The following is a 25,000-nucleotide window of genomic DNA, read 5'->3' as shown; positions in this document are numbered from 1 at the left end:
AGCACCCCTTATAGACAGATGATAGCACCCCTTATAGACAGATGATAGCACCCCTTATAGACAGATGATACCACCCCTTATAGACAGATCATAGCACCCCTTATAGACAGATGATAGCACCCCTTATAGACAGATGATAGCACCCCTTATAGACAAATGATATCACCCCTTATAGACAGATGATAGCACCCCTTATAGACAGATGATAGCACCCCTTATAGACATATGATATCACCCCTTATAGACATATGATATCACCCCTTATAGACAGATGATAGCACCCCTTATAGACAGATGATAGCACCCCTTATAGACAAATGATAGCACCCCTTATAGACAAATGATAGCACCCCTTATAGACAAATGATAGCACCCCTTATAGACAGATGATAGCACCCCTTATAGACAGATGATATCACCCCTTATAGACAGATAATAGCACCCCTTATAGACAGATGATAGCACCCCTTATAGACAGATGATATCACCCCTTATAGACAGATGATATCACCCCTTATAGACAGATGATAGCACCCCTTATAGACAGATGATATCACCCCTTATAGACAGATGATAGCACCCCTTATAGACAGATGATGTCATCCCTTATAGACAGATGATAACACCCCTTATAGACAGATGATATCACCCCTTATAGACAGATGATATCACCCCTTATAGACAGATAATAGCACCCCTTATAGACAGATGATAGCACCCCTTATAGACAGATGATATCACCCCTTATAGACAGATGATATCACCCCTTATAGACAGATGATAGCACCCCTTATAGACAGATGATATCACCCCTTATAGACAGATGATAGCACCCCTTATAGACAGATGATGTCATCCCTTATAGACAGATGATAACACCCCTTATAGACAGATGATAGCACCCCTTATAGGCAGATGATAACACCCCTTATAGACAGATGATAGCACCCCTTATAGACAGATGATAGCACCCCTTATAGACAGATGATAGCACCCCTTATAGACAGATGATATTACCCCTTATAGACAGATGATATCACCCCTTATAGACAGATGATAGCACCCCTTATAGACAGATGATATCACCCCTTATAGACAGATGATATCACCCCTTATAGACAGATGATAGCACCCCTTATAGACAGATGATAGCACCCCTTATAGACAGATGATAGCACCCCTTATAGACAGATGATAACACCCCTTATAGACAGATGATATCATCCCTTATAGACAGATGATAACACCCCTTATAGACAGATGATAGCACCCCTTATAGACAGATGATAGCACCCCTTATAGACAGATGATAGCACCCCTTATAGACAGATGATATCACCCGTTATAGGCAGATGATAGCACCCCTTATAGACAGATGATAGCACCCCTTATAGACAAATGATAGCACCCCTTATAGACAGATGATAGCACCCCTTATAGACAGATGATATCATCCCTTATAGACAGATGATAGCACCCCTTATAGACAGATTATATCATCCCTTATAGACAGATGATAGCACCCCTTATAGACAGATGATAGCACCCCTTATAGACAGATGATAGCACCCCTTATAGACAGATGATAGCACCCCTTATAGACAGATGATACCACCCCTTATAGACAGATGATAGCACCCCTTATAGACAGATGATATCACCCCTTATAGACAGATGATAGCACCCCTTATAGACAAATGATAGCACCCCTTATAGACAGATGATAGCACCCCTTATAGACAGATGATATCACCCCTTATAGACAGATGATAGCACCCCTTATAGACAGATGATAGCACCCCTTATAGACAAATGATAGCACCCCTTATAGACAAATGATAGCACCCCTTATAGACAAATGATAGCACCCCTTATAGACAGATGATAGCACCCCTTATAGACAGATGATATCACCCCTTATAGACAGATGATAGCACCCCTTATAGACAGATGATAGCACCCCTTATAGACAGATGATATCACCCCTTATAGACAGATGATATCACCCCTTATAGACAGATGATAGCACCCCTTATAGACAGATGATATCACCCCTTATAGACAGATCATAGCACCCCTTATAGACAGATGATGTCATTCCTTATAGACAGATGATAACACCCCTTATAGACAGATGATAGCACCCCTTATAGGCAGATGATAACACCCCTTATAGACAGATGATAGCACCCCTTATAGACAGATGATAGCACCCCTTATAGACAGATGATAGCACCCCTTATAGACAGATGATATCACCCCTTATAGACAGATGATATCACCCCTTATAGACAGATGATAGCACCCCTTATAGACAGATGATATCACCCCTTATAGACAGATGATATCACCCCTTATAGACAGATGATAGCACCCCTTATAGACAAATGATAACACCCCTTATATACAGATGATATCACCCCTTATAGACAAATGATAACACCCCTTATAGACAAATGATAACACCCCTTATAGACAGATGATATCACCCCTTATAGAAAGATGATAGCACCCCTTATAGACAGATGATAGCACCCCTTATAGACAAATGATATCACCCCTTATAGACAAATGATAACACCCCTTATAGACAGATGATATCATCCCTTATAGACAGATGATATCACCCCTTATAGACAGATGATAGCACCCCTTAAAGACAGATGATAGCACCCCTTATAGACAGATGATAGCACCCCTTATAGACAGATGATAACACCCCTTATAGACAGATGATAGCACCCCTTATAGACAAATGATAGCACCCCTTATAGACAGATGATAGCACCCCTTATAGACAAATGATAGCACCCCTTATAGACAGATGATATCACCCCTTATAGACAGATGATAGCACCCCTTATAGACAGATGATATCACCTCTTATAGACAGATGATAGCACCTCTTATAGACTAATGAAAGCACCCCTTATAGACAGATGATAGCACCCCTTATAGACAAATGATAGCACCCCTTATACACAAATGATAGCACCCCTTATAGACAGATGATAACACCCCTTATAGACAGATGATATCACCCCTTATAGACAAATGATAGCACCCCTTATAGACAGATGATAGCCCCCCTTATAGACAGATGATAGCACCCCTTATAGACAAATGATAGCACCCCTTATAGACAAATGATAGCACCCCTTATAGACAGATGATAGCACCCCTTATAGACAGATGATAGCACCCCTTATAGACAGATGATATCACCCCTTATAGACAGATGATAACACCCCTTATAGACAGATGATATCACCCCTTATAGACAGATGATAGCACCCCTTATAGACAGATGATATCACCCCTTATAGACAGATGATATCACCCCTTATAGACAGATGATAGAACCCCTTATAGACAGATGATAGCACCCCTTATAGACAGATGATATCACCCCTTATAGACAGATGATATCACCCCTTATAGGCAGATGATAGCACCCCTTATAGACAGATGATATCACCCCTTATAGACAGATGATATCACCCCTTATAGACAGATGATAGCACCCCTTATAGACAAATGATAGCACCCCTTATAGACAGATGATAGCATCCCTTATAGACAGATGATAGCACCCCTTATAGACAGATGATATCACCCCTTATAGACAGATGATAACACCCCTTATAGACAGATGATATCACCCCTTATAGACAGATGATATCACCCCTTATAGACAGATGATAGCACCCCTTATAGACAGATGATATCACCCCTTATAGACAGATGATAGCACCCCTTATAGACAGATGATAGCACCCCTTATAGACAGATGATATCACCCCTTATTGACAGATGATAGCACCCCTTATAGACAGATGATAACACCCCTTATAGACAGATGATAGCATCCCTTATAGACAGATGATATCACCCCTTATAGACAGATGATAGCACCCCTTATAGACAGATGATAGCACCCTTTATAGACAGATGATAGCACCCCTTATAGACAGATGATAGCACCCCTTATAGACAGATGATAGCACCTCTTAAAGACTAATGAAAGCACCCCTTATAGACAGATGATTGCACCCCTTATAGACAGATGATAACACCTCGTATAGACAGATGATAGCACCCCTTATATACAGATGATAACACCCCTTATAGACAGATGATAGCACCCCTTATAGACAGATGATAGCACCCCTTATAGACAGATGATATTACCCCTTATAGACAGATGATAGCACCCCTTATAGACAGATGATAGCACCCCTTATAGACAGATGATAGCACCCCTTATAGACAGATGATATTACCCCTTATAGACAGATGATAGCACCTCTTATAGACAGATGATAGCACCTCTTATAGACTAATGAAAGCACCCCTTATAGACTAAATATATCACCCTTTATAGACAGAAGTTATCACCCCTTATAGACAGAAGATATCAACCCTTATAGACAGAAGATATCTCCCCTTATAGACAGAAGATAGCACCTCTTATAGATAAATGATAGCACCCCTTATAGACTAAATATATCACCCCTTATAGACAGATGATAGCACCCCTTATAGACAGATGATAGCACCCCTTATAGACAGATGATATTACCCCTTATAGACAGATGATAGCACCTCTTATAGACAGATGATAGCACCTCTTATAGACTAATGAAAGCACCCCTTATAGACTAAATATATCACCCTTTATAGACAGAAGTTATCACCCCTTATAGACAGAAGATATCAACCCTTATAGACAGAAGATATCTCCCCTTATAGACAGAAGATAGCACCTCTTATAGATAAATGATAGCACCCCTTATAGACTAAATATATCACCCCTTATAGACAGAAGATATCACCCCTTATAGACAGATGATATCACCCCTTACAGACAGAAGATATCCCCCCTTATAGACAGAAGATATCTCCCCTTACAGACAGAAGATATCCCCCCTTATAGACAGAAGATATCTCCCCTTACAGACAGAAGATATCCCCCCTTATAGACAGAAGATATCCCCCCTTATAGACAGAAGATATCTCCCCTTATAGACAGAAGATAGCACCTCTTATAGATAAATGATAGCACCCCTTATAGACTAAATATATCACCCCTTATAGACAGAAGATATCACCCCTTATAGACAGATGATATCACCCCTTACAGACAGAAGATATCTCCCCTTACAGACAGAAGATATCCCCCCTTATAGACAGAAGATATCTCCCCTTACAGACAGAAGATATCCCCCCTTATAGACAGAAGATATCTCCCCTTACAGACAGAAGATATCCCCCCTTATAGACAGAAGATATCTCCCCTTATAGACAGAAGATGTCCCCCCTTATAGACAAAACATCACCCCTTATAGACAGAAGATATCTCCCCTTATAGACAGAAGATATCTCCCCTTCTAGACAGAAGATGTCCCCCCTTATAGACAAAACATCACCCCTTATAGACAGAAGATATCTCCCCTTATAGACAGTAGATATCTCCCCCTATAGACAGTAGATATCTCCCCTTATAGACAGTAGATTTCCCCCTTACAGACAAAACATCACCTAGCCCTTTAAATCCATTGTCCTGAACAGTATTAGTTGTGATGTAATAGAGGTGTAGATGATGCAGCTTAATGTACAACTACCACACAACTGTTTTTCTTACTCAAAGAGCAAAGCATTGTGGGGCAGACATGGAACGATGGTCCTCTGTCACGCAGAACATGTCATGTACAGTATACTTAGTGTGCTGTGGTGATACAATACACACCCGTAGTATATGCATTATAAATACTGTAATATTCAAATGTCAGGTTGTTCCTACTGAACGTTGTTGTCTTGTCAGATAACATCACCTCATAGTGTTTGATATAGGTCAAAGTTCAGGCACTAGGTCAGTATGAACCCTTGATAATGCAGTTTTTTTTCCAGGTCACATTACAGTAGTGTCCCTAACACTTAACATATTTACTGGGTAGTTATATAGGTAGAGTACAGTGTAAATATAGATTTGGGTACTTACCATTGTATCCTAATTCAAACCGTGTCGCGCTGTTTTAATGCTGCTTGTATACAGACACTTGTTCAACTAGCTAGTATAATCAAAACCTAGCAACTACAGTCTATATCCCCTACAGTTCCAGTACTTGTTATTCAGGGATCAGTGATTTGAACGTGGAGACACTCATTCCTTTAAGGGATTCACAGCAGTGGAAGATGAAAGCCACACATCAACATCTCACCCAAAATACCACCCGGCTAAAAGTGGCTGACCTGCTGCCGCCCCTGCCGCCACCCCTAATGCCACCCCGGATGCCATCCCTAATGACATCCCTAATGCCACATCCAATGCCACCCCTATTGCCATCCCTAATGACATCCCTAATGCCACCTCCAATGCCACCCCTATTGCCATCCCTAATGACATCCCTAATGCCACCTCTAATGCCACCCCTATTGCCATCCCTAATGCCACCTCCAATGCCACCCCTAATGCCACCTCTAATGCCACCCCTAATGCCACCCCTAATGACACCCCTAATGACACCTCTAATGCCACCCCTAATGCCATCCCTTGTGCCACCCCTAATGCCACCCCTAATGACACCCCTAATGACACCCCTAATGACACCTCTAATGCCACCCCTAATGCCACCCATGATGCCACCCCTAATGTCACCCTTAATGTCACCCCTAATGCCACCCCTGATGCCACCCCTGATGTCACCCTGGATGCCACCCGGATGCCACCCCTAATGCCACCCCTAATGCCACATCTAATGCCACCCATAATGCCACCCCTAATGCCACCTCTAATGCCACCCATAATGCCACCCCTAATGCCACCCATAATGCCACCCATAATGCCACCCATGATACCACCCCTGATGCCACCCCTATGTCACCCCTAATGCCACCCCTAATGCCACCCCTAATGTCACCCCTATGTCACCCCTCTGTCCATGACAGAGGTATGGTGTCCTGTCCATGACAGAGGTATGGTGGGAAACACGACCAGAGACATACAGCAAATGTTGAACTAAGTTACGGTAGAGCTTTGGGTTGTAATAGAGCGACACTGGGTTTGATCTACCCTGGGGTACCCGTCTGTTTGTTAGCATTGCACACACACACAAATAAACTAATTGCAGAAATGATCAAATTCCCAAATGTTGTTCATGTAACCTTGCATGTCTCTTTCAAGGTGACTTCTCAGTCTTCCCCACTTAGCTCTGTTGAGCTGTCACAAAGCAAATGCATTGCACACTGGTTTTGATCTACCCTGGGGTACCCGTCTGTTTTGATAGCATTGCCATTGAGTGGAATGTTAGCTAAACAGACTTGCACCCAGGCTAGGTTTCATCTGTAAACATTTATTTTTTATTTTTTAAATACCTCCCAAAAATATAATAACTGTAGAGTTTGTATTCCTCTAAGGAAGTCTCATTTTGGCTTGCATCATTTCTGAGTGTGTAGTATACTATTTTCCATTTCCTGGTATTTGAAAGAGTAACGAAGAAATCATTTAGGAAAATGAAGATAACCGAGAGAGAATGTTCACAGACAAGAAATACCTTTATTAAATATTGTGTAAAATGAACATCTTTATACAGTTATTTGTAAAAATGTGGACATAAGCAAACACGCAAAAAAATGTACATGTTAAACCAAATGAATAGCTGACCGTTTAGTGAGATCCTCAGACTGAAGCCAACACAGCAATGAGTGCATGGTCTAATTAGCTGAAACACACACACACACACACACACACACACACACACACACACAAATAAACTAATTGCAGAAATGATCAAATTCCCAAATGTTGTTCATGTAACCTTGCATGTCTCTTTCAAGGTGACTTCTCAGTCTTCCCCACTTAGCTTTGTGGAGCTGTCACAAAGCAAATACATTGCACATTCATCATTTCATTCTTTATTTGTACAGCTGCCGTACATCGTGCTTCCTCATGGAAAAAAAACAACTTGTGCGCAGTTTGCCAAGAGGGAACATCCCTTTTCAATTATACTTAACATTACAATAGGAGATTTATTTTTTTTACAAAGTGTTAAGTGCAAAGTAAAAGATGAAAATGAAAAATATTGATAGAAACATGTGTCATGTGGGTTGATTTGGCACAACCAGGGAAATCAATAGTGTGAGGGAAGAAGAAGAAGGAGAAGAAGGAGAAGGAGAAGCAGAATAAGAAGAAGGAGGAGAAGGAGAAGAAGAAGGAGGAGAAGCAGGAGAAGGAGAAGGAGAAGAAGAAGAAGAAGAAGGAGGAGAAGGAGAAGGAGAAGAAGAAGAAGAAGAAGGAGGAGAAGGAGAAGAAGAAGGAGAAGAAGAAGGAGACGGAGAAGAAGAAGGAGGAGAAGAAGAAGGAGGAGAAGAAGGAGGAGAAGAAGGAGAAGAAGAAGGAGACGGAGAAGAAGAAGGAGGAGAAGAAGAAGAAGAAGGAGGAGAAGAAGGAGGAGAAGAAGGAGAAGAAGAATGAGACGGAGAAGAAGAAGGAGGAGAAGAAGAAGGAGGAGAAGAAGGAGGAGAAGAAGGAGAAGAAGAAGGAGACGGAGAAGAAGAAGGAGGAGAAGAAGAAGGAGGAGAAGAAGAAGGAGGAGAAGAAGAAGGAGAAGAAGAAGAAGGAGGAGAAGAAGAAGGAGAAGGAGAAGAAGGATGAGTGAATTTAGCTACAGTATGATGCTACAGTATTTGATGGAGTTTCTCCGGAATGTTCCGTACAGATCATTCTGTCTAGTGATAGTGAATGTGTGCATCTCTTCAACATCTCTTTAGATGTTAACTCTGATTTGGGGGCAGTATTAAGCCAAATATTAACAACAACAAAAAAGGTTAAGCACAAAATAGTCAAAAGATGAAGGGGGTCACCATAATTATTTTTTATTATTTTCAGTAAACAATGTTTGTGCTTTTTTTTTTTTTTTTTTACACCATAGATCATGTTCATGGAGCAAGGATTGACATTGTGGTGTAGGTACAGATTGATGTCATTCAACCAGCAGATCACTCTCGGGCCTTCCAAAGAGCTTCTCCTGACAGATTGTAATAAACATCAGTGATTCTTAATATGTATTTTCTAATCCAGATTAGATTGTTTTTCATGTGTGTTTTTTTTTAAATTTGAAATCCCTGTTTTTAAGACAGTTCTGCTAAGTGATATGGGGTAGCAGGTAAAAATGACTTTTTACATTCTACGAAAAACCAAAATGTACGACCACGAATTGAATCATACCTCTGGGGGAGGGAGGGGGGCGGCTGGACATGCACACAGTCTACTATTATTGATACAGCCATGTGTCACAAACAAGTCATTTGACTATACAACAAACAGTTTTATTCCAAAAAAGAAAAAAAAAGTATTTTGTTTTATATAACTTATATTAATACAAAAATAAACAATGAACTTTGACTGTTTTTTTTTCCTCAAAAAGAAAAAAAACAATGACCAACAAAATGAATTATTTTTGACAAAGTAAACTGTCAATTTGAGATACAAATTAAATGTTTTGACATTGCGATCTATCGATACAACAACAAAAAAAATAAGTGAATGTAAGCAAAAGTTATTGGCTTAATGTTCTGTATTATATCACAATATCTGGCCATGACAAACAATACGTACAAGATCAAATTAAATGATCGAAAGCAATTGTACAAAAAAAAATTCGAAGATAAATACAATATTTATAATTGATATGTTACAAAAAAAATTCCCTTAGTAACCCGCAAGTGTTTATGTGAAAGTGTTGCAATGTGTACGATGATTTACCCCTCACTGTTTCTATAAGGAATTTAAAAACTCTTGTCCTAAATATTTTAAGTGGATCTGAAAAAAAAAAAAAAAAAATTCAAGACAAGTGTATAAATATTTAGCTACAACTTTGGCAAAATCACAAAAGTCTACAATTGTATAACCACATACAAAAAACACATTAGGGGATAAGGAGACAGAAGTGAATGGACAACCTTCTGATACAAGAGACATAGACTTCACAGTAGCCTAAGAATGCAATATTATACAGTGCTGGCAAAAAGAGTTGAAAAACACATTTGCTTAAACTGTAAGCTGCAGAAGTGGAAGTAGTTAATTTTTACCAACAGACAGACAGACGCCTTTCATCTCTGTTAGTGTGCTTTATGAAGGCCCCAAAAAAATATATAATAATAATTGACTTACAATTCCTACCTACAATAAGTTAGAAAGTAATATGTTTTTTTTTTGATAAAGTAAGTCGACCAATCAAATTATTTTGTATTTACCTCTTCCTTGTTAATGTTTTTTTTATTTATTTTTTTTATTTTAATTTTAAATCATATATTTCATATTATTTCCAGTTGTAAAATGTGTTCACACTGTCTTGGCCCCCCTTTTCTCTTTACCACAAATTAAAAAAGAGAAAGAAATAAGGAATTCACATTTATAGAGACGCTCAACTGTTGTGCATCGTGCGAAGACAAACATGTTCTGAGGTACTGTCGTCAGCGTTGTTCATCAAACTGATCATCCTCAAAGATTCTCCCAACACATAGCAACAACTAGACGAAGCCAAGATCAAACCAGACACTTTTTTATACAAAATAGCAATTTTTCCTTCCTTCCTTTCTTCAAGACTGAGAAATGGTAAAATATGACAAGAAATCAGTCAATAAAATTAAATTGTTAATGACAGAGTGGCTTGCATGTCACAATTCATAATTGTTTGAATAAACTCTTTTGAAACAAGTCTTTTTTTTTCTCCTCTGAATAAACAGAATATGTTGTTGATTTTATTCATGATTGATGACACAGATTCAACCAGAATCTTCTAAAGGGTACTAAACAAGTCCCCCTGCAGCCCCTTTTGTGACGACTGGTGCTCGGGGGGGGGGGGGGGAGAGTGTTCGTTTTACATGGGTGGGACAACGAGTCCGGACATCCCTAGAAGATAAAGAGATGGGAAAGACAAACACCTTTAACATCACAGTTCGGTTCGTATAGCAATATACAATGCACAGAAATGTACACAGAGTGGATGGGGGGGTAGTGGGAGAGGGTTTAGGGGAGTGGGGGGGGGGGTAGTGGGAGAGGGTGTAGGGGAGTGGATAGGGGTGGGGGGGTAGTGGGAGAGGGTGTAGGGGAGTGGATAGGGGTGGGGGGGTAGTGGGAGCGGGTGTAGGGGAGTGGATGGGGTTAGGGGGGTAGTGGGAGAGGGTGTAGGGGAGTGGGTGGGGGTGGGGGGTAGTGGGAGAGTGTGTAGGGGAGTGGGTGGGGGTGGGGGTAGTGGGAGAGTGTGTAGGGGAGTGGGTGGGGGTGGGGGTAGTGGGAGAGTGTGTAGGGGAGTGGGTGGGGGTGGGGGTAGTGGGAGAGTGTGTAGGGGAGTGGGTAGGGGTGAAGGGGCCTGAGTGAAATTTGCTTTTCTAACATGACATAGTAGAAAGACTTCACTTTTTAAAAGAGGAGCTTTCTGACATTTTCAGGAGAAAAGCATCCGTCTCCCCAACATGTGTGATATTTCTTTTAGCGTTTTGTTAATGGCAAACAGCGGCCTGAGGTCCCAGGAGGCAGTCCAGGCTGACAGCTGAGAAACAACATGGTCACGTCTGCTAACGTCAGATACCCTACCCAGGACTCTCTCTCTCTCTCTCTCTCTCTCTCTCTCTCTGTCTCTCTGTCTCTCTCTCTCTCTCTCTCCCCCTGTCTCTCTGTCTCTCTCTCTCTCTGTCTCTCTTTCTCTCTCTCTCTCTCTGTCTCTCTCTCTATGTCTCTCTCGCTCTCTCTCTCTATCTCTCTGTCTCTCTCTCTGTCTGTCTCTCTCTCTCTCTCTCTCTGTCTCTCTCTCTCTCTCTCTCTCTCTCTCTCTCTCTCTGTCTCTCTCTCTCTCTCTCTCTCTCTCTCTCTGTCTCTCTCTCTCTCTCTCTCTCTCTCTGTCTCTCTCTGTCTCTCTGTCTCTCTCTCTGTCTCTCTCTGTCTCTCTCTGTCTCTCTGTCTCTCTCTCTCTGTCTCTCTCTCTCTATCTCTCACCAGCAAAGGACCAGACACTTCTCAGGTTCCCTCAAATTGAAATCCTTGGTAGTTTTTTTTTACGCCAACATTGCTGCAAGGCATTCTACCATATAGCAGGTCTCTGCATTTTACAGCTTTTTAAGTCTTATCACAAGGTATCTGAGGTGCACATAATCTGAAATTCTAGAGTTTTGCGTGTTATGAACACGATTTTATACATTTTTATGATGATATACAGTATGCATCTACTTCTAAGAAATATATATATATATATACTGACTCCTAGATTCAATCAGATCAAATGAACCAGCGATAGCAGACACCCGAATAGCGGATGATTTGTTGATGATAAAGTGTAGGCCGAAGTAATCACCTCAAATTGAAAAATCATTCAACAAAATAATGAGTGTTTTCAACACCCTGAATGAAGGTGTCGATTACAACTCCCATTCCAGTGTTCCAACTCGTCAACAAGGCTGCACAGGATTTATGTTAATGCAACTTATTACAGCCAATGGCAGGATTTATTTTAATGCAACTCATTACAGCCAATAGCAGGATTTAATTTAATGCAACTTATTACAGCCAATAGCAACATCCGCTTTAGGAGCCGCTTCGTGATTTGACAACTCTAATGCAGTTCCACCTCCAACACAACCGCTATGCAGTTATCGGCTAGTGGATCTGATTGAATGGAGCCCTGAATTGCAGTGTTCAGATGCTAGGGAGAGTATCCTATAGATGAATTGCAGTGTTCAGATGCCAGGGAGAGTATCCTATAGATGAACTGCAGTGTTCAGATGCCAGGGAGAGTATCCTATAGATGAATTGCAGTGTTCAGATGCTAGGGAGAGTATCCTATAGATAAATTGCAGTGTTCAGATGCCAGGGAGAGTATCCTATAGCTGAACTGCAGTGTTCAGATGCCAGGGAGAGTATCCTATAGATGAACTGCAGTGTTCAGATGCTAGGGAGAGTATCCTATAGCTGAACTGCAGTGTTCAGATGCTAGGGAGAGTATCCTATAGCTGAACTGCAGTGTTCAGATGCTAGGGAGAGTATCCTACAGATGAGCTGCCAGAAGAAAGCAGATTGATATACTCGGGTCCTTCAACTCACTTTAACAATTAGGCCTTCCTGTTTCTCCATTGCTTTGGACTTATTTGTGGTGTCACGGTTGGAATGCTTTTAAGTTTGCCAGTTGGACTTGATGACAAGGCATTCCTCATTAATTTCTGCAGACTACATATTAATAAGTGTACACATGTAACAGCATGAACTTTTAATTTCCCACTTCATTAGCTCTCTGCGTTATTAATATTGGATGTACACACTGTGACTAAAACCTGTTTTCAAGCACGACGCGTCGGCCTCGACACCGAGCAGGAAAAGTCCAAATCCAGAATCACACTTTCGTTGGAAACTGGTTGACGCTGATGTGTTTTTCTTGCACAATGACTCCCTCTGTATTTTCTGTTGAGTTTCTGCTTTTTCTCAATTAGAAAAGCCATATATATATATATATATATACACACAGACTGTGTTGCGTCGCGTAACGTTGTCTTGGTGTTAAACTGCACAACTAGCAAAAAAACACACAGTGGATAAAATGTGTACGCTTTTAACCGAGAGCAGGAAAAAAAACATGATTATTCTTTTTTAAACCGAGGACAATACTCCAGCTAAATCAGAGGGAAGTTTGGAGGGGGGGGGGGGTGATGGGTTGAGGGGGTAGGGGGGGTGTAGGGGTGGAGGGGAGGATGGGTGGAGGGGGGGGGGGGGTGGATATTAAAGCATACAATGTACAATTCAGATTAAATGTAAAAGAGGGCTGGATCCTAGGGCTGCAGTGAATAAGGCAGAAGTACGATAGCTACGGGACCTTACGTGATTGGTTTGTTTATCATTACAGTACTCAGCTTAGGATACATGTTGTATCTATCAGGCTTTCAGGGTTCGGCTCAATTCTGAGTTTCTGAATTGAAGTGAATTCAAACCATGAATTTTGAATTGAATTTGAACTGGCCACAAACCCACAGGAAGCATCATTTGAACTGGCCACAAACCCACAGGAAGCATCATTTGAACTGGCCACAAACCCACAGGAAGCATCATTTGAACTGAAGGAATTATAATACACGTTTCAAAGCATAACAAACTAATTCAACTGAGAATTAGTTCCACTTATTAACAAGCAATATATGCCAGATTTCAAATATTCGTTTTTTAAGATGTCAAACAGTATTTTTCATTGTTATGAAAGATTTCTAGATTACTAGATTGTTCCCAGTGTTTGATCAAATGCATTCTGGGAAATATATATGTTATATTTAGATTATTTAATTGATCCTTTATTTAACTAGGCAAGTCAGTTAAGAACAAATTCTTATTTACATGACGGCCTACAGGGGAACAGTGGGTCACCTGCCTTGTTCAGATGCAGAACAAATGATGTTTACATTTCGGTTACTGTCCCAAAGCTCTAACCACTAGGTTACCTGGTTCTAACCACTAGGTTACCTGGTTCTAACCACTAGGTTACCTGGTTCTAACCACTAGGTTACCTGGTTCTAACCACTAGGCTACCTGGTTCTAACCACTAGGCTACCTGGTTCTAACCACTAGGCTACCTGGTTCTAACTACTAGGTTACCTGGTTATAACCACTAGGTTACCTGGTTCTAACCACTAGGCTACCTGGTTCTAACCACTAGGTTACCTGGTTCTAACCACTAGGCTACCTGGTTCTAACCACTAGGCTACCTGGTTCTAACCACTGAGTTACCTGGTTCTAACCACTAGACTACCTGGTTCTAACCACTAGACTACCTGGTTCTAACCACTAGGTTACCTGGTTCTAACCACTAGACTACCTGGCTCTAACCACTAGGTTACCTGGTTCTAACCACTAGACTACCTGGTTCTAACCACTAGGCTACCTGGTTCTAACCACTAGGCTACCTGGTTCTAACCACTAGGTTACCTGGTTCTAACCACTAGACTACCTGCCACCCCATTAAGGGGCATCCTGAATTATTATAGACAACCCACACCATGTTCTTAATATTTCCAGACCACTGTAATTATTTAAAATAGTTTTAGGATAATTATTATTATAATTATTTTATTTTGTTAATGTTTCAACCATATGCTATATGGCATTCGTAACCATACAATGATGTCAAAATGAGCATTCCTTAATAATAATAAATAATAAATAATTACAATTTCATGGAATTTAATTGAATTACATCTACTTCCTTTAATTCAAATTATTTTTCAAATGTTGCTTTCTGTGAGACATTTTTTTCAATTGGAATTAAAGAGCAATTTACAAATGAAATCTGAATTGACCCCAACCCTGTATGTACTGGTACGCTGTATTATGATGCAAAAAAAATATATGGGGGGAGAGTAACCCCTCCAAGAGACTCCTAACTTCCCTTAATCATGAATGGTTTGATAAATAAATACAGAAATAAATAAATAAACACATACATGCAGGCATAATGTACCCATCAATCCATCCATCCGTCCACGCAATCATCATCCATCCTCAAATATATCATTTATGTCCACTCGTACTCTCGTTTAACCCAGGCTGGTGGTGCATGGTTGCCATGGTTTTGGGTGGAGGTGGGCAGGCAGGCAGGTGAGAGAGATGCCAGCGGGCCAACAGGTCAGAACAGAACAGAGAGATGCCAGTGGGCCAACAGGTCAGAACAGAACAGAGAGATGCCAGTAGGCCAACAAGTCAGAACAGAACAGAAGGACAGAATGACTATGGAGGGCACTGTAAAAGGAGGGGAGGACGGCTCACCTTGAAGTCCATTGCCATTTGCACTGGTGCAAGAAGGTGGTGGAGAAGCTTGGGGCCTTACAACAGGGGCAAAGGCGCTCTTTTGTTTCACTGCAGAGATGACATTGGCAGGTGAGAATGAGAAAATGCCGTGTGTACTGCTACAGTTTGTAGAGAGGCTGACCGAAGAGGCTGCCATGGTGGGGCTCGACGGCACTACTGCAATAAAGCAAACATAAGCACCAATCAGAGAGGCGTTTCACCATGGCACAGATCATTAAAAAATCAAGATGTTTTAGATTCATTTGATTAAATTAATTGATAGGCCCTTGCCTCTTTTCAAATCAAAACGTATATAGATTTGGGAAGAAATCAGGAGAAATCAAGATGATTGTGATTTTTAAATAAAAAAAATCAGAATTTGGATGGGATTCGACAAATAATTACATTTACGTAACTAAGAAACCAATTTGTAATAATAAGAACAAGAACAAAAAATTCCAAATCATATTTGGAGTTTGTGGGATTGTGATATGAAATGTTCTGCCTTGGCCACTCTGGATAATAGGTATCTGACAATAGACTCTTGACTTGGGGGGAAAATCACTCACGAAAACTTTGCTTCTATAATTTTGGGGCATTTTCTTTTGGGGGAAGTGCACCATGTCATACTTTTTTTAAACTTTTCCATTTATTTGTTTTTTTGTGTGTAAATTTGTAAGTCTGATTGATTATTATTTTTGTTATTTTTTTCAAGTTGGGTCTTGAGCCTCCAGAGCCTCCAGAGTCACCCCTCCTTTTATCCAGTAGCACACATTCCAAAAAATACAAACACTAATCAAAACAATAACAGAGGAGGGGGGGGGGGGGGGGGGGGGGGGGGGGGGGGTTAGGCAAAAATCAAGAAAATCAAAAATCAAGAAAATCAAGAAAATCAAAAATCATGAAAATCCAAAATCAAGAAAAATCTAAGCCTCTCAGACTCGTAGACACGGAGGAAGTCGAGGTGGTGTGTCGTTACCTTGATACTTACTGCCGTAGGGGGAGTTGGCAGAGGAGCCGTTGAGGAAGCCTGGTGAACTGGGTACTCCCAGATTGGACATGGGGTTGCCGTAGCCGTTCATGCTGTTGCTAACGGTGTTGTAGTTGGCCTGTTGTGGTGTGCTGCTGGGGACGTAGCCTCGAGGGGACACACTGCTGGTTTGACGGCTGTATCCTACTGTTGAGAGGGGGAGAAAAGGACTTAGGGAAGGTAGAACCACAACATTGGGCTATTTTATGGATAAATAGTCTACTATATGTCCGAAGTGACGACCTATTCCTTATTTAGTGCCCTGCTTTTGATCAGGGACCACAGGGAGCATAGGTACCATAGGTATCATAGGTACCATAGGTATCATAGGGAACATAGGGCTCTGGTCAAAAGTAGTGCACTATGTAGGGCAGGGGTGTCAAACTCATTCCATGGAGGGCCTAGTGTCTGCAGGTTTTTAGTTGTTCCTTTCAATTAAGCCCGAGACAACCAGGTGAGGGGAGTTCTTTACTGAGACCTAGACAACCAAGTGAGGGGAGTTCCTTACTGAGACCTAGACGACCAGGTGAGGGGAGTTCCTTACTAAGCCCGAGACAACCAGGTGAGGGGAGTTCTTTACTGAGACCTAGACAACCAGGTGAGGGGAGTTCCTTACTGAGACCTAGACAACCAGGTGAGGGGAGTTCCTTACTGAGACCTAGACAACCAGGTGAAGGGAGTTCCTTACTAAGCCCTAGACAACCAGGTGAGGGGAGTTCCTTACAATGCCCTAGACAACCAGGTGAGGGGAGATTCTTACTAAGCCCTAGACAACCAGGTGATGGGAGTTCCTTACTAAGACCTAGACAACCAGGTGAGGAGAGTTCCTTACTAAGCCATAGACAACCAGGTGAGGGGAGTTCCTTACTAAGCCCTAGATAACCAGGTGAGGGGAGTTCCTTACTAAGCCCTAGACAACCAGGTGAGGGGAGTTCCTTACTACGACCTAGACAACCAGGTGAGGGGAGTTCCTTACTGAGACCTAGACAACCAGGTGAGGGGCGTTCCTTACTACGACCTAGACAACCAGGTGAGGGGAGTTCCTTACAACGCCCTAGACAACCAGGTGAGGGGACTTCCTTACTACGACCTTGACAACCAGGTGAGGGGAGTTCCTTACTGAGACCTAGACAACCAGGTGAGGGGCGTTCCTTACTGAGACCTAGACAACCAGGTGAGGGGCGTTCCTTACAATGCCCTAGACAACCAGGTGAGGGGAGTTCCTTACTACGACCTAGACAACCAGGTGAGGGGAGTTCCTTACAATGCCCTAGACAACCAGGTGAGGGGAGTTCCTTACTACGACCTAGACAACCAGGTGAGTGGAGTTCCTTACAATGCCCTAGACAACTAGGTGAGGGGAGTTCCTTACTACGACCTAGACAACCAGGTGAGGGGAGTTCCTTACAATGCCCTAGACAACCAGGTGAGGGGAGTTCCTTACAATGCCCTAGACAACAGGTGAGGGGATTTCCTTACAATGCCCTAGACAACCAGGTGAGGGGAGTTCCTTACAATGCCCTAGACAACAGGTGAGGGGAGTTCCTTACAATGCCCTAGACAACAGGTGAGGGGAGTTCCTTACTACGACCTAGACAACCAGGTGAGGGGAGTTCCTTACTGAGACCTAGACAACCAGGTGAGGGGAGAGTTCCTTACTAAGACCTAGACAACCAGGTGAGGGGAGTTCCTTACTAAGACCTAGACAACCAGGTGAGTGGCGTTCCTTACTAAGACCTAGACAACCAGGTGATGGGAGTTCCTTACTAAGACCTAGACAACCAGGTGAGGGGAGTTCCTTACTAAGCCCTAGACAACCGGGTGAGGGGAGATCCTTACTAATCAGTGATCTTAATTCAACTACGAAGGAGGAGCGAATGCCCGCAGACACTCGACCCTCCGTGGAATGAGTTTGACTGGCGACGTAGGGAATTGAGTGCTATTCAGCACAAACCCTTAAAGGGAAGCCTGACGCTGGACCTCAGTGCTTTACTGTGTTGTTAAGACTCTGTGTCCATCAGCCCGCTGACGGACACCACTCCTGTATTATGTCTTGTGTCCAGTAAGTACACAGATGTGTGCTTCTCCTTATGGAAACACACGGAAACCTACCCAGGAAAACCCTAAGACTTAGACAACCAGGTGACAACCTGTAAATACAACCAGTAAATACAACCAGTAAATACAACCAGTAAATACAACCAGTAAATACAACCAGTAAATGCAACCAGTAAATACAACCAGGTGACAACCAGTAAATACAACCAGTAAATACAACCAGTAAATGCAACCAGTAAATACAACCAGTAAATACAACCAGGTGACAACCAGTAAATACAACCAGTAAATACAACCAGTAAATACAACCAGTAAATACAACCAGTAAATACAACCAGGTGACAACCAGTAAATACAACCAGGTGGCAACCAGTAAATACAACCAGTAAATACAACCAGTAAATACAACCAGTAAATGCAACCAGTAAATACAACCAGTAAATACAACCAGGTGACAACCAGTAAATACAACCAGGTGACAACCAGTAAATACGACCAGTAAATACAACCAGTAAATGCAACCAGTAAATACAACCAGTAAATACAACCAGGTGACAACCAGTAAATACAACCAGTAAATACAACCAGTAAATACAACCAGTAAATACAACCAGGTGACAACTAGTAAATACAACCAGGTGACAACCAGTAAATGCAACCAGTAAATACAACCAGTAAACACAACCAGTAAATACAACCAGTCCTGTATGCTGGATTGTCTGTATTGACTGTGTAGCCATCACATAATATCCACATGGGTTTTTGCTTGTAAATGTAACCTTTATTTAAAAATAAAAAAAGGCAAGTCAGTTAAAAAACAAATTCTTATTTATAATGACGGCCTACTCCGGCCAAACCTGGACGAAGCTGGGCCAATTGTGCACCGCCGTATGGGACTCCCAAACACAGCCAGATGTGATACAGCCTGGAGTCGAACCAGGGATTGTAGTGACGCCTCTTGCATTGTGATGCAGTACCTTAGACCGCTGCGCCACTCATAGCTTTCTATAGGTCTACCAGGAAGACCTGTGTACACTCCTAGCATCTAGCTAGCTATAGGTCTACCAGGAAGACCTGTGTACACTCCTAGCGTCTAGCTAGCTATAGGTCTACTAGTGAGACCTGTATACACTCCTAGCATCTAGCTAGCTATAGGGTCTACCAGTGAGACCTGTGTACACTCCTAGCATCTAGCTAGCTATAGGTCTACCAGGAAGACCTGTGTACACTCCTAGCATCTAGCTAGCTATAGGTCTACCAGTGAGACCTGTATACACTCCTAGCATCTAGCTAGCTATAGGTCTACCAGGAAGACCTGTGTACACTCCTAGCATCTAGCTAGCTATAGGTCTACCAGTGAGACCAGTGTACACTCCTAGCATCTAGCTAGCTATAGGTCTACCAGTGACCTTAGCAGTGGCAACACAGAACATATATAGACACTGACCTTAGCAGTGGCAACACAGAACAGAAGTAAACCCTGATCTTAGCAGTGGCAACACAGAACAGAAGTAAACCCTGATCTTAGCAGTGGCAACACAGAAGATATATTATTATCATATAGTATTATCATCCCAGGCGGCTGCTAAGTGAATAGTGGTGAGCGTTAGGTGGGTCGGCGGGTCATTCCCAGCCGAGCCAGGCAGGCAAACAGAACAGGGGAGGCTGTGACAGCGTCAAGCCCCCAGGGATCAGTTATAAGATCCAGCAAGAGAAGATAGAGAAGCAGCAAGCAGAGAGTCAGAGCCGGCCAGGTAATATTTAAAGGGTAAAGCTAGATTAGTTGTTGTCGGCAGCTTATCTTCACTCATGGAGCGCGTCCCAAATGGCACCTTATTCCCTATATAGTGCACTACTTTACCAATGTAGTGCACTACTTTCCCTATATAGTGCACTACTTTACCAATATAGTGCACTAATTTCCCTATATAGTGCACAACTTTCCCCTATGTAGTGCACTACTTTCCCTATATAGTGCACGACTTTAACAATGTAGTGCACTACTTTCCCTATATAGCGCACGACTTTCCCCTAGGTAGTGCACTATGAAGGGCATAGGCAGCCATTTGGGAGGTCCCCACGGCCACATACCCTGGTCATTACCCTGTGATGTTTCTGAGACGTTGACGGCGAGCTGGCTGCCGAACGAGTTGACCCCCATCATGCCGCCGTGCGACGCCGTGTTGCCCAGCGAGGGGATCTGGTTGTGGTTGCGCGGGACGCTGTACAGGGCCTCGGCGATGTCGGCCGCTCGCTTCAGGATGATCTCCTGAAAGTAGAGGAGAGGACGCGTCACAAGGGATCCGTACATTTGCCTTTAACAGTTAAACATTTAGTCTCATTGTGACCTTGTGTATTTGAACACATACAGGTATGAAGGTTACAGTAATGGTAGGTGTATTTATTATGGATCCCAGCAGCTACTCTTCCTGGGGTTTATTATGGATCCCCATTAATTCCTGCCAAGGCAGCAGCTACTCTTCCTGGGGTTTATTATGGATCCCCATTCATTCCTGCCAAGGCAGCAGCTACTCTTCCTGGGGTTTATTATGGATCCCCATTAGTTCCTGACAAGGCAGCAGCTACTCTTCCTGGGGTTTATTATGGATCCCCTTTAGTTCCTGCCAAGGCAGCAGCTACTCTTCCTGGGGTTTATTATGGATCCCCATTAATTCCTGCCAAGGCAGCAGCTACTCTTCCTGGGGTTTATTATGGATCCCCTTTAGTTCCTGCCAAGGCAGCAGCTACTCTTCCTGTGGTTTATTATGGATCCCCATTAGTTCCTGCCAAGGCAGCAGCTACTCTTCCTGGGGTTTATTATGGATGCCCATTAATTCCTGCCAAGGCAGCAGCTACTCTTCCTGGGGTTTATTATGGATCCCCATTAATTCCTGCCAAGGCAGCAGCTACTCTTCCTGGGGTTTATTATGGATCCCCATTCGTTCCAGCCAAGGCAGCAGCTACTCTTCCTGGTGTCCAGCAAAATTAAGGCAGTTATACAGTTTTTAAAAAAAAACATTACAATACATTCACAACACATTAAGTGTTTGCCCTCAGGCCCCTACTCTACTACCACATATCTACAATACAAGATCCATGTGTACATGTGTGTATAGTGTGTATGTTGTCATGTGTGTGTGTGTGTGTGTGTGTGTGTGTGTGTGTGCGTGTGTGCGTGTGAGTGTGTGTGTGTGTGTGTGTGTGTGTGTGTGTGTGTGTGTGTGTGTGTGTGTGTGTGTGTGTGTGTGTGTGTGTGTGTGTGTGTGTGTGTGTGTGTGTGTGTGTGTTTGTTGCTTCACAGTCCCCGCTGTTCCATAAGGTTTTTTTTTATCTGTATTTTAAATCTAATTTTACACTTTGCATGAGTTACTTGATATGGAATATAGTACCATGTAGTCATTGCTCTATGTAGTACTGTGGAATAGAGTACCATGTAGTCATGGCTCTATGTAGTACTGTGGAATAGAGTACCGTGTAGTCATGGCTCTATGTAGTACTGTGGAATAGAGTACCATGTAGTCATGGCTCTATGTAGTACTGTGGAATAGAGTTCTGTGTAGTCATGGCTCTATGTAGTACTGTGGAATAGAGTTCCATGTAGTCATGGCTCTATGTAGTACTGTGGAATAGAGTTCCATGTAGTCATGGCTCTATGTAGTACTGTGGAATAGAGTACCATGTAGTCATGGCTCTATGTAGTACTGTGGAATAGAGTACCATGTAGTCATGGCTCTATGTAGTACTGTGGAATAGAGTTCCATGTAGTCATGGCTCTATGTAGTACTGTGGAATAGAGTTCCATGTAGTCATGGCTCTATGTAGTACTGTGGAATAGAGTTCCATGTAGTCATGGCTCTATGTGGTACTGTGGAATAGAGTTCCATGTAGTCATGGCTCTATGTGGTACTGTGTGCCTCCCATAGTCTGTTCCGGACTTGGCGACTGTAAAGAAACCTCTGGTGGCACGTCTTGTGGGGTATGTGTGGGTGTCCGAGCTGTGTGCCAGTAGTTTAAACAGACACCGCTGTGCATTCAAACTGCTGTCATTTGTGGATGTTTCAGTATAACTGAGTCATCTGAAACTGCTACAGTACAAGGTCATAATTTAGCTGAAACATTGGAGAGAGAGAGAGAGGGAGAGAGAGAGAGAGAGAGAGAGAGAGAGAGAGAGAGAGAGAGAGAGAGAGAGAGAGAGAGAGAGTGAAAAAAAATATAAGTACTACCTAGGTCAATTCGTCTGAATGCATCAGAGCCTGATAAAGCTGTGCTCCATACATTTATTTGGAGGGAATTTGCATTGGTTACAGAAAGCACCTTTTGGCCCTGGTTCAAGGTTATTCTCTCATTTGAATAGGTCTCTCTGTGTGTGTGTGTTTTGACTGATTACCTCCTCTATCTCAGATGTGTGCAGTAGCCAGGAATAAATGCGTTGGGAGAAAGAAGGAGAAATAAATATTCAACCTCTCCGAGAGCAATGACACCACAGTACTACATACAGTACAATGGCCTGGAGCTGGCTTTGAAATAGAGAAGGAAAGTGGAGGGTTGCAGGGGGGGGGGGGCTGATTTAATTACCGCAAATGTACACAAAGAGAGAGCGAGAGAGAGAGAGAGAGAGACCGAGAGAGAGAGAGAGAGACCGAGAGAGAGAGAGACCGAGAGAGAGAGAGAGAGAGAGAGAGACCGAGAGAGACCGAGAGAGACACCGAGAGAGACCGAGAGAGAGACTGAGAGAGAGACCGAGAGAGAGAGAGACTGAGAGAGAGACCGAGAGAGAGAGAGAGACCGAGAGAGAGAGAGAGAGAGAGAGAGAGAGAGAGAGAGAGAGAGAGAGAGACCGAGAGAGAGAGAGAGAGAGAGAGAGAGAGAGAGAGAGAGACCGAGAGAGAGACTGAGAGAGAGACAGAGAGAGAGAGAGAGAGAGAGACTGAGAGAGAGACCGAGATAGAGCCCGAGAGAGAGACCGAGAGAGAGAGAGAGAGAGAGAGAGAGAGAGAGAGAGAGAGAGAGAGACAGAGAGAGAGAGAGACACAGAGAGAGAGAAGTCTGCATGTGATAGACTGTGCAGAGCGCAGGATGCTGTGTTGTGTCTTTACCTGGTTGTTGTGGGGCATCCCATACAGAGCCTCCACAAGGTCAGCTGCTCTCTTCAGCAACACCTCCTACAGGAAAGAACACATGAGACCAGAGTCAGACACACAACACAGGAAGGAAAAGGAGAGACACACCAGCGCAGAACGACCAAACAATCTCAGAGTCCATCTTTTTATCCAGGTCTTCCTTTGGAAAGAGGTCTTCTGACCTCAACTGGACTGTCAGGTTAGATAAAGGTTAAATATACTGAATAAAAAAATATAAACGTAACATGCAACAGTTTCAAAGATTTTACTGAGTTACGGTTCATAGAAGGAAATCAGTCATTTCAAGTAAATGGTTCTCAGGATCTCGTCACGTGTATCTTTGGTGTATTCAAATTGCCATCGATAAAATGCTGTTGTGTTTGTTGTCCGTAGCTTATGCCTGCCCCTAACATAACCCCACCGCCACCATGGAGCTCTCTGTTCACAACGCTGGCATTACCGCTCGACCACACACAGCCATACATGTAGTCCGCGGTTGGAGGCGGCTTATGGTAGAGAAATTAAACCTATGAACATGCTAATTGCACGCTCCCTCAAAATTGTAGACTGTGGCATTGTGTTGTGTGACAAAACTGCACATTTTAGCGTCGCTTCTTATTGTCCAAAGCACAAGGTGCACCTGTGTAATGATCATGCCGTTTAATCAACTTCTTGACATGCCACACCTGTCAGGTGGATGGATTATCTTGGCAAAGGAGAAATGCTCACTAACAGGGATGTAAACAAATTTAGAGAGAGATAAGCTTTTTCGAACGTATCGGGAAAATTCCGGGTATATTTTATTACGGCTCCTGAAACACGAGAACAACACTTTACAATGTTGTGTTTACATTTTTGTTCAGTGTGGATAAAAAAATAAAAAAAAACGTTTTTTGCACATCCATTGTTTAGGGAAGTTGGCTAGCCTAGTAGGTGCTGTATATAACCTACTACTGTACCAGTTCTGATAAGGAT

The 25,000-nt window shown here is 42.6% G+C and overlaps 1 protein-coding gene across 22 annotated transcripts in view; it reads right to left on the bottom strand.

The window, feature by feature from the left end:
- Window positions 1–8,903: 8,903 nt before the first annotated feature.
- Window positions 8,904–25,000, bottom strand: part of LOC118936585 (transcription factor COE3-like) — a 92,838-nt gene continuing 76,741 nt past the window's right edge. For 4 of the 22 annotated variants that reach the window (XM_036959967.1, XM_036959968.1, XM_036959971.1 and 1 more), the window contains exons 6-10: window positions 24,002–24,067; window positions 20,997–21,174; window positions 16,809–16,991; window positions 15,797–15,994; window positions 8,904–10,912 (exon numbers count right to left, since the gene is read on the bottom strand). In XM_036959967.1, the coding sequence (XP_036815862.1) occupies window positions 10,881–10,912; window positions 15,797–15,994; window positions 16,809–16,991; window positions 20,997–21,174; window positions 24,002–24,067 (657 nt within the window). In that variant the 3' untranslated portion in view covers window positions 8,904–10,880. Of the gene's footprint in view, window positions 10,913–15,474; window positions 15,578–15,796; window positions 15,995–16,796; window positions 16,995–20,996; window positions 21,175–24,001; window positions 24,068–25,000 lie in introns of all 22 variants that reach the window. The other 18 variants (XM_036959960.1, XM_036959961.1, XM_036959970.1 and 15 more) reach the window with 11 other exon arrangements.

Source organism: Oncorhynchus mykiss, chromosome 23 (assembly GCF_013265735.2).
Source record: "Oncorhynchus mykiss isolate Arlee chromosome 23, USDA_OmykA_1.1, whole genome shotgun sequence".
Classification (NCBI taxonomy): domain Eukaryota; kingdom Metazoa; phylum Chordata; class Actinopteri; order Salmoniformes; family Salmonidae; genus Oncorhynchus; species Oncorhynchus mykiss.
The sequence above is the reverse complement of the archived record's forward strand: the minus strand, read 5'-3'. Positions and strand labels throughout refer to the sequence as shown.